The sequence below is a fragment of the Penicillium brevicompactum genome, assembly GCF_028827555.1.
Source record: "Penicillium brevicompactum strain IBT 35665 chromosome Unknown utg000009l_segment0_segment0, whole genome shotgun sequence".
In the NCBI taxonomy this organism is placed as follows: Eukaryota; Fungi; Ascomycota; class Eurotiomycetes; order Eurotiales; family Aspergillaceae; genus Penicillium; species Penicillium brevicompactum.
This window is the reverse complement of record NW_026623212.1, coordinates 1,410,140-1,425,983: the sequence shown is the minus strand read 5'-3', so window position 1 is coordinate 1,425,983 and position 15,844 is coordinate 1,410,140. Positions and strand designations below refer to the sequence as shown.

The window sequence follows — 15,844 nt, the reverse complement described above, 5'->3', positions numbered from 1 at the left end:
GTTTTGTTTTTGATGGCTCGATAGCATCGAATTGACAAATTCGGCGGATTGGACTAATAATCGGACTCTATATATCAAACTGAGCCCTATGCCCATTCTCACAAAGGGCAAATATTGGAAGTGCCCTTATGAAGAAGACATAAGGACTATTGGCCAAGTCGGCAACAGCCACGTTGTGTAAATGGCAATCACGTACTAGGAAATCCCGCAGGTCACAAGCACTATGAACCCTCTAGGGTATAACTGTTGATCAAGATGCGATGACGAAAAAAAGCACTCTGTCAAGGGAGAATTCGAGAAGACTGAAAGCTTGAAATGCCCAAGATATCACAAAATTATATCAAGCGATGCAAAATAGCAGAGAGCGATGATATATAGAGGTCAGGCCCGTGGAGGCTGGCTACCGAGCTTGGTCTTTTTCAACCTTTTCTCTCCCCAGATCTAGTTATTATTGCAAGTACTACGTACGCATCTGCTACGATGCCATTTCACTCAAAAACTTTCCTGGCCTTCAGTCTCTCTATCGTTCGTCAGTATTCAAGTCAAAAGAATACTTCATTAGAGGAGTCACATCACATTCAGATGCAAAGTCACCAGTACTTTGGATTTTCGCCCATCAGGTAAAAAAAGCGCAACATCCAGAGTGAAATGTCAAAAGTATCACATTACCTCTCTTTGATACCAGATATGTGCATCAATATCTGACTGGAGTGTGTTGGTAAACCAAAAGGGTGGCTATTAGCGTCACGAAATTTCATGGCCATGAGCGACCAGTATGCATGATGTTCATCAGTTAAGCTGTGAAGACTAGACTTTCTGTTGAGAGGTGAGATGACCGCTTAGGCTAGATGATAATTTCTTTCTATCTCTCTCTTTTCCCCAGCTAATCCGTTCTTGCTTTGGAATCCGACATCTACGGTTTTTTCAGCGATTCCTTGCTTCTTCCAGTAGTCACTTCGTGGCAGCGAGGTGAATCTATGCGCCATTCTGATATCACATATTCTTTCTGGACAGAGTTTACATACGCCAAAGTACTTTCCAAGATTTCAACCCTATCTACTCCGTATATTTCTGGTGTATGCGCCATGTATGTGTTGAACGAGAAGCTATCTCACACACGTATCACAACCTGAAGTATTTATTGACTTGCATTGTGAATAAAATTGGACACTTTCAGTCGCAAGGCTCTATGCAAATTGTCTCGACTCGCATACCATACGCGGTTGCAACTACATAACTCCGTCGGTGTGTAAGTTCATTTCCTACCGACTGACTCACAACTTCTCTTTTCAAAACCTCACCGACTGGTTGTACATATCATATCTTATGAGAGGGGGATTGTGCACCTCCACATTGATCTAGGAAAAATACCGAGTCTCGGTTGCGCCCACCAGACAGTTTGTATAGTAGCTACAGGAGAAAAGACAGCGTCGGCAATCTCGCCTACAGCAGCAACAACGCTAAACCGTATAGATAACAAGCCTCCGGGCAAAGTTCCAGAACCAGAGCGAACCCGTCAAACATGCCACTGTAAGACTTAAGCACACTAAGCGGCGCTATTGATTTCACTAAATAAGTGTCGAACGGTGGGACCGTCGATCCTTCACCTGGAACCCAAAGGAATCTGACAAGATTCAATAGTTTACAAAGTTAGAAAAGAGAGGGGAAAAAAACATGTCATTGTAACCCCAGGTGTGGGACATGCCAAATCCCCAAATTCGAGATCCAAATCAAGGGACATCAAGGGAGAGGCGAATTCCAATATTCTAACGCGAGGAACGCGATGCGATAGCATATCATATCACATACCCTTGGACCAGGTGCTTAGCACCAATAGTCAAAATGCACATTAAATTCGAATGTAACCTACCTTTTACAGGGCGGATATGAGGGTCGAAGGGCAAGTCCGGTTTAGTGTTGTAGCTGTGAACCGGTGAGAGTGTGGTCGGACGAACCGTGCGTGCATCGATCTACACGATCATCTCCCAACTCAAATCCTGACATGAGATAGCTCACAATTGCTAGTTGACAGCTCCGAAGTACAGAAAGCCACACGCCACACCTCGCATACTTACCGGACTAAGTAACAGCCAGAGATCTACGGAGTACGGAGTGCTCCGAACAGATTTCACAAGTGACATCCGATGCACCAGACGTCATATGCCAGCACAGCATGGGGCGCCCACATAAGATATGTAGCACGAACGTGTCTGTTAACGTGTGTTGAATTCACCGCTATATGATGCATCGGATGCAGGTAGCCGCATCGTAAGATCGAACGGATCGAGGATGAAGATCACGATCTATTCGGCATCGACAGAGCGAAATGGGAAGGAGAAATTGTAAGGCGTGAGACCGGGGTTTGGTCAGGCGTGAAGTGACAGATGCGTTCGGTCAGGGATGGGAGGCAGGGGTCAAAAGTATTTGTAATGATTGTGATTCGACAGCTGGCTGCATGCAGGCTGCATGCACGCTGCACGTCTTGGGGGTGATATGTAGGTTCGACCGTCGAGCCAGTCGTGGGGGTCGGAAGTAGCTGGGCACTGGGGATTGTGGCAGTGGCTTGCATAACCGCTGTTCCCTATGTGGGACCGAGCTACGAGGGATCCTTGCTCTTACATATCCTGTCTTTCAAGATTACGGGTGTCTGCCTATTCAGATGTTTGCTTTTTTGTCCTTTGTTTAGTGGTGATTTGCGACGTGCATGCCCATTTTTATTTCACCGAGTCAGAGTTACGCCTCAAGGGCTTGGAGTTTGGAGTAGTTCAGAAAATACATGAATAAGGCCCCTAAAGTTGTCAATACGATAACATCCTGCATGACATCGTATAATCTCAATTGTGGCGAGATCTCAAATTTGGTGTCAGTCACAAGTGGAATGTTAATATAGTAGCGGTGCCTAAGTGCCCCCCATTTTGGGGTAGGAGGGGACAGCCCAGCGCCCGAGGCCCCGAGGGCTCCGAGACCATGTCATTCGGCAACTTGGCCGACACTGATCTGCAGACAATTTTTTGAGTCGTGTCAAATCCCGGGATTGCGTATTCAGGGGGGTGGTTTCCGAGAAACCAAGTGAGTCGTGAGCCCAAAAAAGCCACGCGAAGTACGGAATACATCAAAACCAGTGTGTTTCAATTGGGTGCCTAAACGTTGAAGTGATCAATTCCCAACATGAAAATTTTCACTTTCTGATCCGCGACATCCGAGGTGTTTCGGACAAGTTAATGAATTTCAAAGACAATTTGATTCCTGTGTAGTCTGGTTCGGCGTATCAGAATCTTCCATGGATGTTCTCATTATACACTTAGCCCACACCTTAATTACATCGCAGCTGTCAAAACTGGCCAAAAAGGTCCGAGAATACCCCATTTGATGGGCGATCATATTGTCAAGTCAGATTGAATCCGGAGGATTCACGTGGCATGCTAGCGCAATATCAGTTCCATGGTTCACTGTGGCCCGTGTGGACTCGAAGTGGATTCGACGAAATTCCAGCAGTCAGGAAAAGTTGGCAGATATAAGAGAACCGAAGTTTAAACTCGAACTTAGTTTTGACCCTCCAGAGCTGTCAGCTCACGTCAATAGGAGTAGGACTTGGCTGGGGCATGATTTGTCAAGTTTACTATGCTGCGAGCACTTATACAACCTTGGAAGTACTCCGAGCCGATACCGAATTCTACACCTGGACATCTATCTAGATGTTTTGCACGCACACGAATACCGAGGGACTGGAACAGAATTTTAAGCATTGCCCCGGTGGTGTCAGTGATCGAAGGGTCATCCTACCAGAACAGGTCCGAGTACTCGAAAGGTCAAAAAGGGTAGTGACCGTGGTAGCCACGAGGTCGATGTTTGGTAGACCGACGTCATGGAGAATCAAAGAAGCCAAAAGTGGACGCGATCTTATCCATATCGAAACCAAATAGTTTATGGGTCTTTTGATTGGGGCACAAAAAGATTTTGAATTGGCATTAGTGACAGCCCGATCCATGGTTCATGCACTTCCCCCGGGCCGAAATTCAACCTCTTTTTGTGCGCTCCTTTTTAGGATTTGGTCCGGCCTTTGAGTAAGTTCCGGAGTGGTTCGGCAGTTGTCAAATTTTCCCCTGGTACTCTGTAGTCATGGAACGAAAACAATTGTACACCCCCAATGATCCGGTTGAGAGAAACGTCATACGCAAAATCTGTCAATTCCCGAAGGCTAAATACAAGCATGAGCCGTGAAGATCACCCAAGATCGGCGAATGAAAAAGCGGTTCTTGGGACACCTTGATAAGGCAAGATCCACGGTTCCGCCGAATGTGTGCTCGTGAACGGATAGCCCAGTGCCGAGGGAACGGATATACGGTGGGGACGGGCTGTGCGGTGGGCAGCTGAGATCTGCTGGATTCTTCACAAAATTGATGCTCGCTCTCGTATTGGCCGGCAAAGCCATGGACGGACGGGGGATGGCAGACCGGTAGTTTTAGTCCAATGCTAGCAGTTGTAGTGGAACAAATAAATGTGTCATGCAAATATCAGGTTCCACTGAACGCCTATGCAAATTTTGGTGGCCCAGCTGTCCGAGGCATATGCCAAAGGTAATGCGATGGCGACAAATAGTGCCACGAGTTGGAGATCGATATGACAGATGTATGGTAAATGTAAATAACTTGAATTTTGAATGTTCTTAATCTTCCACGTACCCCTGGCCCGTTTGATTCTTAGCAAAACAAGATCCCACCGGGTAAACGCAATCAAAGTGAAAGGGTATCAAAATGTGATGTCTGCCTGAAAGCTCCGTACCGGACGGCAATGCGACATGAAGTGTGTGACCCAGAAAAAAGGGGGAAAACTGACAAATAGAAGGAGACAAGAAATGATAAGAAAAACATATGGGAGAAAAATGAAAGGGGAAAAAAAGCCAGTCTATCCCAGCGTGCTGTGTGCTCGATCCCGTAACTCGTAAATGGTAGGGAGAAAAAATAAGATATGCCTCCGATCGTAAAAGTGAATAAACGCCGACGGTAGGAATGCCTGCCGTAGGATGGTGTAGATTAAAGTAGAAAAGGCCGTGAAGGAACCCAGACTGATGCTGGGTTCATCGCCACTTTAATGGCGAGGAGAGGGCAGTTCACCATCCATGTCACTGAAAGGAGACTGTCGCGAGGGATCGACATCAGTGCCTGTACGCATTTGGTTGCGCAGAGCAGGAAGCTGTCGCCGACGGGCGTTGATAAACCAATTGCTAATCTGTTCGGGGTGGTTAGCCAAAATAGCCATGAATGACAAGAAATGCGAAACACATACCTGACTAATTGAGAGACCAGTCCTCGTCATAAACATCTGCTTGTCCTCTTCACTTGGATAAGGATGGTCAAGATGCTCATGGAACCAGGCGCGCAGAATATCCGTAACAGGCTTCGGCAGATTCCCACGTCTGCGCTTCGTCTTGGGATCAATAGGGTCACCCATAATTCCAAAATTGGCCTGCTGGCCATGCGCAAGCATCTGAGGCGAGACCTGCTCATCGTAACCCATTGCCGGATGGCCGTATGGTGATTGGGGGTGCATTATCGGGGCGTATTGCTCCGCGCTGCGGCGATCGGGCATAGCAGCCATTGGGGCCGGCCCGGGCTGGCGATACTCTTGAGTAACAAAGGGGTCTGATCTGGGGGCGCGCTCGAAGCCCTTTTGATTTACTGGGCGGCCTGACATTGAGTCCAGGTCTCGGATGGGTGGGAGGATCGGACTAGGGCCGCGGGATGCGCCTTCGGAGAACCGCACCGCGTGGGCCGGGTCCATGCGTTCGCCGCGCGAGACTGTATATTCACGGTGTGCTTCGTATGGCATTTTAGATGGGGAGCCGTATGAGATGGAGCGGGGATCGGCCATTTCGTGGCCCGAACCCGGGCGGTCTTGTGAGCGTGGTGAGGTATAGTATGGTGAGGTTGATTCGATTTCATCGTGGAGGTGAGCGGGGAGAAGCTGAGTGGGATTAGCACCTTGCACCTATCTTTTTGATGTGGTTTTTCTCTATTTAGGCTTACCTCGCGGAATGAGGGGAGGGTCTGGTGTCCGGCGGACGGCTGCGTATACGAAATAGCCATATCGGTATCTTCGTCCAGCTGGCGGGACTGGGACATAAGGTATTTGCGGGGGAGAAAATGGACAAGGCTAGAGAATGTCCTGCAAGAAGAGAAGAGTAATGTATCACAAAAAAACTATGCCCAGTTAGAAACGGGATGTCAAGTATAGACAAAACTAAACCAAGAAAAGCCAAGGTGAGAAAAAGATGCAAACTTACCGAGGAAACCAAGCTGGTTTTACGTCGACATGTTGAAAAAGAAAGGCCAAGATTATATGCAAGGTTGGGGAATGAGGGCAGAGATAGAAGTCCAAATAATGCAGGACCCGTACATTTTAACCAAAAAATAGCCCCATCTCAGAAAATAAAATAATAATAATAATAATGTATTTTTTTAAAAAAAAACCCATCCCAAAAAGAAAAAAAGAGACATCCAGCTGTTACATGTCCATGGAAAAGCAAGAACAGGGGGGGCCACCGAAAAATGACGATCGTGGTGGGTACGAAGAGCCACAAGTGCTCCAAGGCATGCAGAGCGGAGAAGGGGGCGTGAATCAATATGGTCTAAGGTGGTTGACAGCGCCAATCTCTCTTTGGTCCTTTAGGGTTCCTGTCATTGAAATAGTTCGGTTAGCGTATCTCACGAACTCCTCCCCGTCTCCACGGTTATTCCTGATTCTCCGATGTCTCCGTTGGATGATGGTCGGTGTTTTCTTCCGAAAGGGATATACCATACAGTCTACCCAAGGTCAAGATTCGACGAGAGGGGGAGAAAATGAAATCAGATGGGAGAATTATAATTAGCACGAATCCGAGGAAGAAAAGGAACAGAAGTGTGGTTCACTAGTCTACGTCAAATTCGAGGATCGCATGTTAGAGAACTGGGCTACTAGTCTTGATCCCAAAAAAGAGTCCTCAGTGTGAAACCGAGATAATACAGGTCTTCGAACGTGAGTACGAGAAGTGTTATGATTTTGCTAATAAAATTAAGGAATTATGCACAGGTGCCAGAACAATTACAGCGTAACATCCAGTGCATTACGGAGTAAAGATTCAAATGGCCTAAAGGATGGGGAAGCAGAGGGGGATCCCAGCAGTGACAGCCGCAGAGTAAGGAGGGGAATTTCTGTTGTACCTGAGTCAAGATGATCTCTGGAAATCAAATCACATTCTCATTGCTTTTTTAGTGGGGATTTTTAATTCTGGATTCTGAATGGAGATGAGAGAGATGGCGAAAGAGAGCCATTCCCATGGGTCTGGAAAAGACAACCGGGAAGTGCCAGTCGGGCACCATCTCGTACTGAAAAAAGAAAAAGAAAAGTCAGTGGATCTTGGAAAGTCCGAGTTGAGGGCAAAGATCGCCGTCAAAGAGTGTCACTCCAAGATCTCGTTTGAGTTGGTTCGAGAGCTTGTGTTTCCAAGGGAAAAGGTTTACGACAGACGAATGAGGACGCGCAGTAATGACGCCTCGGCTCGATCGTAGATTGCCTAGAGCCTCTCATGGGTGGGCACGGAGATCGATCGACCACTGAGAAAGGGAGAGAGGCTGGCATTGGCCAGGGATAGATCGCCTAGGGGTTCTTCAATTTCCATCTCCACTTCCTTCGAGATGACTTGTGGCGTCTTTTTTTTAAATTCTTTTTCTTCTTGGTAATTTATTAATTTATGGTATTTTCAAGCAGAAATTGGGGCTTTTCATTCTTACATAGATTAAAGTCGGATCACCCCGAGAACCCGCTTATGATTTCATGATAATCATGTTAATTTTAATTAATATTCCATTTTTATTTTCCTTTCAGCTTTTTGTTTTTGTTTTTGTTTTTTCATTTTTGCTTTTCTCACGCGACGTGCTGCATGGGGATGCATATGATATTTCAACTACAGACGGAGAGTACGGAGTACGAAGGACCTTGGCTTAAGTGTGACAGGAGTCCTAGTGATCGTGCGCTCTTTTCACGTACAAGTATCGCATTCAGCTTGACACGACACATACTAATTGACTAGACCCGACCCGCTCTGGAAACTAGTTTTGACAATTCAATAATGGCGCAAATGCGCTAAGATTGTCGGAGATCCTAAGTGGGCCAAATGCAAAGCAGTGAGATCAAGTGCCAATCACAGGGTCAATCAGCCTCGGAACAATGGAGTCCAATTCTCTCAAGACATTGGAGCCCTGCGAGTTGCTGTCCCCTATTGGTGGGGTTCCTGATGAACTCGATGTGGCGTAGAGACTCGTACTTTAATGTATATAACCAAGTTGGCACAAAGAAGAAAGGATATATTGCGATTGTTAACGTCAAACATTCACGGGTAAAAAAGTAATTACTCGAGCAATATTGCAATGAACGCACAGCGCTACCCTCCAGGGCTTGACAGGACATATCCCGACCCTAAATGCCGTGACGTTTCGGACAGAATCCGCCCCAGCTGCCCCAATTTACTTCAAGGTTTAATGGTCTGTCGCGAATTTGTCTCGCTCGCTCAACGCGGTAGTCAACCCCGGGTCTTACTGGTTTCTTTGCTTAGTTGCCTTTAGTTCATACAAGATCTTACCCTTTTACCAAGCCATGGTGAATCTGGATTTCAGCCTCGTGGGGGAGCTTTGGATCGCCCCTTTGATTCGCCCCTCATTCCAGGGCGAGATCTGGCAGCGGAAAAAACCTGAGATTCTTTTTGGATTTAATTCTTTTAATTTTTTACTGTCTAACAAGCCAAGTTCGAAATCTGAAATCTAGAACAAAACTAAATAGATTGTTGTTGACTTGGACAAGATTAAACCCACGTACTCCGTAAATTGTTAATTATTTTCTAGCTTTCATTTTTCATTTTGGATTTCTTTTTAAGTCTGTGGCTGAGTGGCTACAAGTACGAAGTACTACGAGTACTCCGTAAGTGATTGGTATTTGGAGCGATCGTCATACCTAGCCCAAGGTCCCGAGATCGTGCATGAAATGGAGGGATGCAGATCATCGGATCTCGCAGTGCAAGAACTGGGATCGTCTTAGAAAAATGACTGGTCTAAAATGTGTTTAGTCCTCTCAAAGCCCGGGGAATGGAGGCCAAAGAGGGGTTTGACGGCACATAGTCTTTTTTTATTTTATTTTTTTTCTCTGAATTTTCCTCTCGTGCCCTACTCCGTACGGGGTGCTGTAGGCCCTAGTATAGCGCCGGAGGAATAGCCCCAGATCTGCGGAATACGGGTGTCCAAGGTTGCAGTAATTTGTCATTCTGTTTCCCGGTACTTGGGCCGGGGTTTGCTCACATTTTTTGGTTCAACCTTATATCTCCTCTTTGTGTTTCTCTTCTTTGGGAGGATTTTCATTGTTACATCTCATACCCCTCCAACACCCTATTTTTAAATTCTCATGACTCTGACACTATCCCATACACTCTAAATTAATTCTAGAATTCAGTCTAAACCCAGTCTAAACCCAGTTTCCCACCATTTGTCAATCCCCGAACTCTGGAACTGTCAAAGTTAGGGGGAGAGGGGAGGAGAATATAGCGGTATAGCACTATAGGTAGCACTGCAGCAAGCAAGGCACCCGAAAATGAACCATTGCATGAAGCCATCCCCGAGTACTCCGTTCTGCGTACTTTGCTTTTCTTTACAACAATTTCCAGGTTCCTGGTATTATAGGCGCATGGCTACAAGCATCTTCCCGGTATCCGATTTGTTTGCTTTCGCCACCCAGGCCTGTCACGGCCCATGCATGGCCGCCAAGGACGTGGTTCGTGACAAGACCACCAATCCCTCGCTGACATGCGATGTGACAGTAGGGATTCTTTTTTGCTATTGGCTCGAGGTATTCTTTTTTGGTGCTTTCTTTTCCACTTCTCGGTGACGTCTGTGGGCGGACTCTTGCTCTAAGCGGTTAGATACCGCCCTACTATGGAACTTTTGTCCCGATAGTGCGGTCTGGCTGATGAATTGGTTTTTAGTGACGGGTGTGGTGATCGTGCGATGCACTAGTGCCTGACTCATGCTGGGACCGGGTCTTCTGTCACTTTTCTTTGTTTGGCCAAGGTGGTCTTGGGTGTGCTATTCAGCCTAGGTGAATATTGTCGGCTGGCCAACTACGTCCATGGATGGGGAGGGACACAAGGAACCCTGGAATGGTGTGCGAAGTACTCCGTATGTCAGGGCTTGTACGGAGTAGACATGTTGACCGTGCTACTTCATAATGGGTACCGTGTTATGCACATATCTCTGTTCATAAAATCGAGAAAGTGGAGGTGCTGTGATAAACTGCAGTTTCATGGTTGTGGTAATATTAAATGATAACAATAAAAACCCCCATAGGTTTTGCCCAGGTGCTCTCAAGCAATTGATAAGAATAATAAGAATAATAATAGCGGGCATGGGCATGGGCAGCGCTGATGTGGCTAACTGTCATCTGGCTTGCAAAAACGCCACGGCTGCAACGAGAAAGAAAATATTAAATGAAAAAAAGTAGACTCAAGATAATCTCAAAAGAAAAATCCCCAAATCCCCAGATAAAAACTCACTGTCAATCAAAACCACCCCCATCATTCACCAAATCATGCCATGTATGATTGAGCGCTGAATCTTAAGCAAGAAGTTGCGAATCTCTCGAAGTGGGCAGAACAGAGCGCGGATTCTCTGCCTCGAGATTGTTCTCTTCCTCCTCGGTCACAAATGACGGAGATTCAGATCGCGCTGGTGTAAATGCAGTCGAATCCGCCTCGACTTGAGTCTCGCTAATTCGAGCCCTCTTGTTTCCTTCAGTCGTCTGAGTTTCAGTGGGCTGCATCGGGTTCGGGCGCTTCTTGTTGGAATGTCCAGAGTTCGTTGCCCAGGTAGACCTCTGCTTTGACGATTTCTGGGACTTTGAGCCCTTTGGGGGAGTTCGGTTCTCCTTTTCCTTCACGTTGTTGACAGGGGCGGTTGGCGGAGCCGAGCTCATGTCATGCGAAGCCCCAAAGACTTCGAGGTCAAGTGGCTGATCCTCATTCTTTTCAGTCTCAAACTGGAGGAAGCAAGCGTAGACGGTGTCGATACTATCCGGACTGGCTCTGTCGATATCCAACTTGTTGAGGAAGTCGGAGAACATCGGATCATTCACAGCTTGAACGAAGCCGGAGATCTGGAGCTGATGAGGAGCAGCTATCTTTGCAAGCCTGAGCTGCCACAGCGCAAGTTGATACATGCGAATGAACTCTGGGGCCTTCACGTTGGAGGTCTTATACCGCAAATTGCTAAACTCAGCCCAGCAGCGATCGGTAGCCGCGCCTGCGTCTTCGGCATATAGCTCATTCAATTTCTCCCAAGCTTCGTTGGCGCCGCTAAGATGTTGGACTTGGGCTCCAGTTTCAGCGTTCAGCGTGTTTCCAAGATGGATGCGGGCTCGATAGTTGAATGCTTTCCAGAGGTTGATCTTTTTCTGAATCTTTGCACGTTGCTCGTCTGAGAGAGATTCATCTTCTGGCTTGGGAGGGCACAGTGATTTGCCGAGGACAATATTAATAAAGTTTTTGTCCGTCACTCTGAGATGTTCCATGACTCGAGGTGCCCAGACCGTCCAGTTTGCTTTTCCCGCCAGCTTGGGGACGCTCACGTGGAGCCGCCGAGTCTCGCTGTATCCCATTTTGTGCGTCTGTGAATGCAGGTTAGTTGAATCGAAGGATAGTTGCAAGGTAGAAAAAGAGTATGGGCAACGAGGTTATGCAAACCTTGGTCGTTCGGCTGATGGGACGAATCCGCAGAAGGGGTATGAACTGTGTAGAGGAAGAGTGGAAAGAGGAAGTGGACGAACCGCAGGTTTTGAGGCAGGAGACGGAAGATTTAGGCGAGGGAATATTCGAAAGAAAGACCAGCAAGGAAGGGCATGGACGATATGAAAGTGAACGAGACTGGCGTAGGTGTAGACGAACGACCGAATGAATATCGAATGCGAACACGAAACATGAACGAACGCAGGAAGTAAATGGCGGGACTTACCAAGAAGGTGATGGTCTATATGAATGTACTTGAAGCCGAAGAAGTTCAAGTGAAAGTGTTGCAGACGTTGAAAGTTGAAAAGGCCGAGCCTTCAAAGTCATGAAAAGAATCAAGACTCAAAGTGTACCTGAGGTCGAGGTTTGGCGTCGACCAAGAAGTTGACTCGAAGTGCGAAGAAAGTGAACGAGAAAAGGGTAGAACAAAGTAGCTTGCTGGTACACAGGTCAATATCAGCAGGGTGAATAATTTCCTATTTGGTATGAAGCCAACAGAGTACACCTTTAGGTCTCCTCTTGAAGTACCTTTTCAACTGTCCTTCCACGCGTCTTTCCAAGCGTCTTTCCCGATACTACCTGGCAGCCCCAAAACTGCGTACTGCTGATTTGTTCTGATAGCCTTGGATATGGCAGGAGAAACCCAGCATCCGAATTCCAGAAAGGATCATAAAGACCCGATCTTCTCTACATGTATATGGTGACGTAGAAAGGAAGCAAGGCCCATAATAATCGAATGACTATATTTCATGTATGTGACGAGTAAGCAGAACGATATGAAACAAAACGACGTGGACCAAAAACCAAAAAGAATGCAAGACGAGAAAAACAACAGAGAACCACCCCGCTAAAAAGAAAACAATGAAAATCCCAGACCTGGGGAACGAAACTCGATCCGAGCCCAGCTCGAGACAAAAAGATCGACTGCGGAGTGCGCAGATGCAACGTATGTACATAGAAGAATAAACAGTGTCAGATTTCAGAAATCTGACCGCGTGTCACAGTTCACCAAGTTTCCTGTTCGAAAATAGTCAGCAAGGTTCAAATGCGAAAAAAAAGAAACAGAAACAAATATCCCAAACTTACGGCAATATACTGTCCAGCCTCCTTCTTGCGTTGCCAGAACATATCAGCCTCCTTAGCATTGAGATTTCCCTTCGCCATAGCAACTTCAACAAGCGCCGCCTCCACGCCTTCACCCATTCCCTTGCCAGAGCCGCAAACGAACACCCGACCATCAAGCGAGTTAATAACAAACCACACCAGATCAGCCTGGTGCCGGACTTCTTCTTGCACATAGCGACTTTCGCCCTTTCGACTCTGCACAACAGTCCGCACCTTATCCTCATGCACGCCCCACTCGCCAGAGTAAAGTTCATCGAGCAGCGAATCACGCACACCCTGCAGGACCCAGACCTTATTGGCGCAGTTGGCGGACTGCAAACGGCGCTGCACGAAGCCGCGGAACGGAGCGATGCCGACGCCCGCGCCGATCAGGAGCATGGGACCATCGGAGGCAAAGCGCGTTGCGAGCGGGTTCGCCATAAGACCTCTGAACATGGGGATGTGGAGATCTACTTTCTCGCCCTTGGCTTCGGCTTCGATGGCGCGGCGCGCGAGAGACTCCAGGTAGCCGGATCCGACGCCTGTGCGGGAGCCGCCGCGCCAGTCATCGGATTCGGCGACTGTTACGGCGACTTCGACGAGACGTCGGCATTCGGAGCCTTTGTATTGGCAGGAGATCTGGGGGTCTTGGGAGAGAGAGTAGAAGCGGGGCATGAGGGTGTTGAGGACTGAGAGGAGGGCGTCGAGGGGGGTTGGGAGGAGGGGAAGGCGGTTAGGAGTTGGGAGAGGGAGACGAAGGAGCTTGTGCGGAGGTCACAGAAGGCGCCTTGGCCCTGGGCGGAGGAGAGGTAGGAGAGGATTTTCTTTTCGTTGGGCTCGCTCGCGTGTTCGGCGAGGAGGCGGAAGAGGGGCTTGGTGGGTGCGTAGGATTGGATATCGGCGCACCAGCTGAGGACCTCGCGGCGTGTGGTGATGAGTTCACGGGGCTTGTCGTCGCCCCAGATTGTGGGCCAGCGGCCCTTGGTGGTGCGCATGAGGATCTTCTTGTCGCGCATGGATTTCGGGACGCCGAGGAGGTTGAGGACGTCTTCGACTTCCGAGTCTTTGTTTTTGGGGCAGACGCCGATTGCGCCGCCCACGACGAAGTCGACCATGCCGCTCTCAGCGGGGTAATCGGTGACATCGATGTCGAAGTGGTAGGTGCGCTTCTCGGCGCCGGGGCCGGTGAGCTCCCGGGCGTGGAAGATAGGCGCCCGGTATACGTTGTAAGGCGGGTGCGGCTGGACGAAATCGGGTGGGTGATCCGCGGGTCCAAGCGACATGTTGATTGCCGATGCGGGGATTGGCTTGAAGGTGACGGTCTTCTCCGGGAGGACGGCGATGCTCGAAAGCTCGCTGTCCATGGTCAGGAGATCGAGGTTCAGCTTCAAGCTGTCAAATGCCTTGTTGTTGGCCGGTCCCACAATCGAATTGAAGCCTGAGATCGGTCCATCTATCGTGCGCAATGCTTGTCCCCGGCAGCAACCCCCGCCGCAGCACAGGGATTCCAGCTTCTGAGTTCCGGCCGTGCCCACATTCTCCAACACTCTCCTCATGTCATCGGCATTCTGTGAAATGAGGATCGTTGACGCTCGCCTCCGTTGGCGACCATCGGCCTTTTCCGCTGAAAGCTCTTCCGATTGATCCTCGTTGGGCGGTGTCAGAGGGGTAGTGGGGGTGTGGACGGTCGAGTCAGTTCCTTGCGAGGAGGACTCAGAGATGACATTGAAGTTGGTATCAGTCACTGAGAGCGAGCGTACTCCTCGAGGTTCTTCCGGGATGGGGTTATCTGGGTGGGAGGTCGAGGAGACAGGAATGTCCTGGTAAGTGCCTCTCCGGGGACGGTCCCCTGTGGAAGCATAAGTCGCCGATGGCATGACGGATTGCACTGCGTGAACTATAGGGGTGGTTAGGAATTAGAAATCCGTTGGGAAAGCATTGAGGGAAGATTTCAATGGGGGATGGGTCCACACGTACCCATGGTGATGAAGGGTGGCGAACGGAATCGGCGTGAGGGAGGGCCGTTTAAGAATCACGACGCGAACAAGGAGCTGTCAAGAGACCCCCTTTTTTGGCAGATTGTATTCAAAGGGAAGAGAGTGGGATGAGGATGGGGGACGTGGACCCGAAGAATCCGGGATCGTAGTTCCGTACGGGAAATGGTAATTTAAAGGGAAAAATCGAATGCAGAGTGTGGGAGACGACAGGTTTATCAGATTCGCCACATTCCTCGGGTACGTTGGGCGGATCCGGTCAAGAGTCCGTTATTGTTTTTTGGGAATATCTTCAAGATTTAGTATAGTACTTTGTCATACTAAATTACTAGGGGATTCTCATTACCATGTCAGCAGGATTATGGGTTCACCTACTGGATCTGGCACTCCATTTGGGGCTATTGTATCCATCTCTCCAGATCTACCGTGCATATGACTGTATTGTATCGGGGCGTTTACGGAACCCGAAGCGACTCCCGTGGTCTTAGCCGGTCTCTTCGTGTTTGTGGAATTCTGATGAATCATTATGAGAGCGGATACGCACATTGCCAATCTGTTTTCCGTTGTAAATTGTCTTATTATGTATATCACAGGGATGCCATAATTCAGAGAGTTCGTCAAACATGGCCGAAACTTATCAGATGGAAATAATACGGTAATAATACATAGTACCTCGGTTATCAGATCAATCAGATACGGAGCTGTCAGCACATCTGATAACCTTGTACGGTACAGTACTATACTGCATTACTTCATTACTTCATAACTTTCAATACTTCCACTACCGGAGCATTCCCCCAACTTCTCCGATCATGTGAATTCTTCATACTCTGCGGTGTACACTACACACTCTGTACGGAGTACACTCCACGACATTCCTACAGATCCCTTCTGCGATCCCCTGCCCCCAAACCATAGTCCACCCCACTTTCCGAGCCGGAACAAG

At 48.3% G+C, this 15,844-nt stretch overlaps 3 protein-coding genes across 3 annotated transcripts; all 3 read right to left on the bottom strand.

Moving 5' to 3' along the window:
• Positions 1-5,088: 5,088 nt before the first annotated feature.
• Positions 5,089-6,122, bottom strand: N7506_011985 (homeobox domain-containing protein; the record flags this gene model as incomplete). The annotated part of the gene is made up of 3 exons (XM_056961276.1): positions 5,089-5,229; positions 5,287-5,964; positions 6,027-6,122. 3 exons carry the CDS (start codon positions 6,120-6,122, stop codon positions 5,089-5,091), a joined length of 915 nt encoding a protein of 304 aa, XP_056805810.1.
• Positions 6,123-10,635: 4,513 nt separating this feature from the next.
• Positions 10,636-11,673, bottom strand: N7506_011984 (uncharacterized protein; the record flags this gene model as incomplete). Its single annotated transcript, XM_056961275.1, has 1 exon — positions 10,636-11,673. One exon carries the CDS (start codon positions 11,671-11,673, stop codon positions 10,636-10,638), a length of 1,038 nt encoding a protein of 345 aa, XP_056805809.1.
• A 1,132-nt stretch (positions 11,674-12,805) lies between these two features.
• Positions 12,806-14,885, bottom strand: N7506_011983 (FAD binding domain protein; the record flags this gene model as incomplete). The annotated part of the gene is made up of 4 exons (XM_056961274.1): positions 12,806-12,817; positions 12,887-13,593; positions 13,683-14,801; positions 14,882-14,885. The coding sequence occupies 4 exons, from the start codon at positions 14,883-14,885 to the stop codon at positions 12,806-12,808; spliced, it is 1,842 nt and encodes a 613-aa protein (XP_056805808.1).
• Positions 14,886-15,844: the final 959 nt, after the last annotated feature.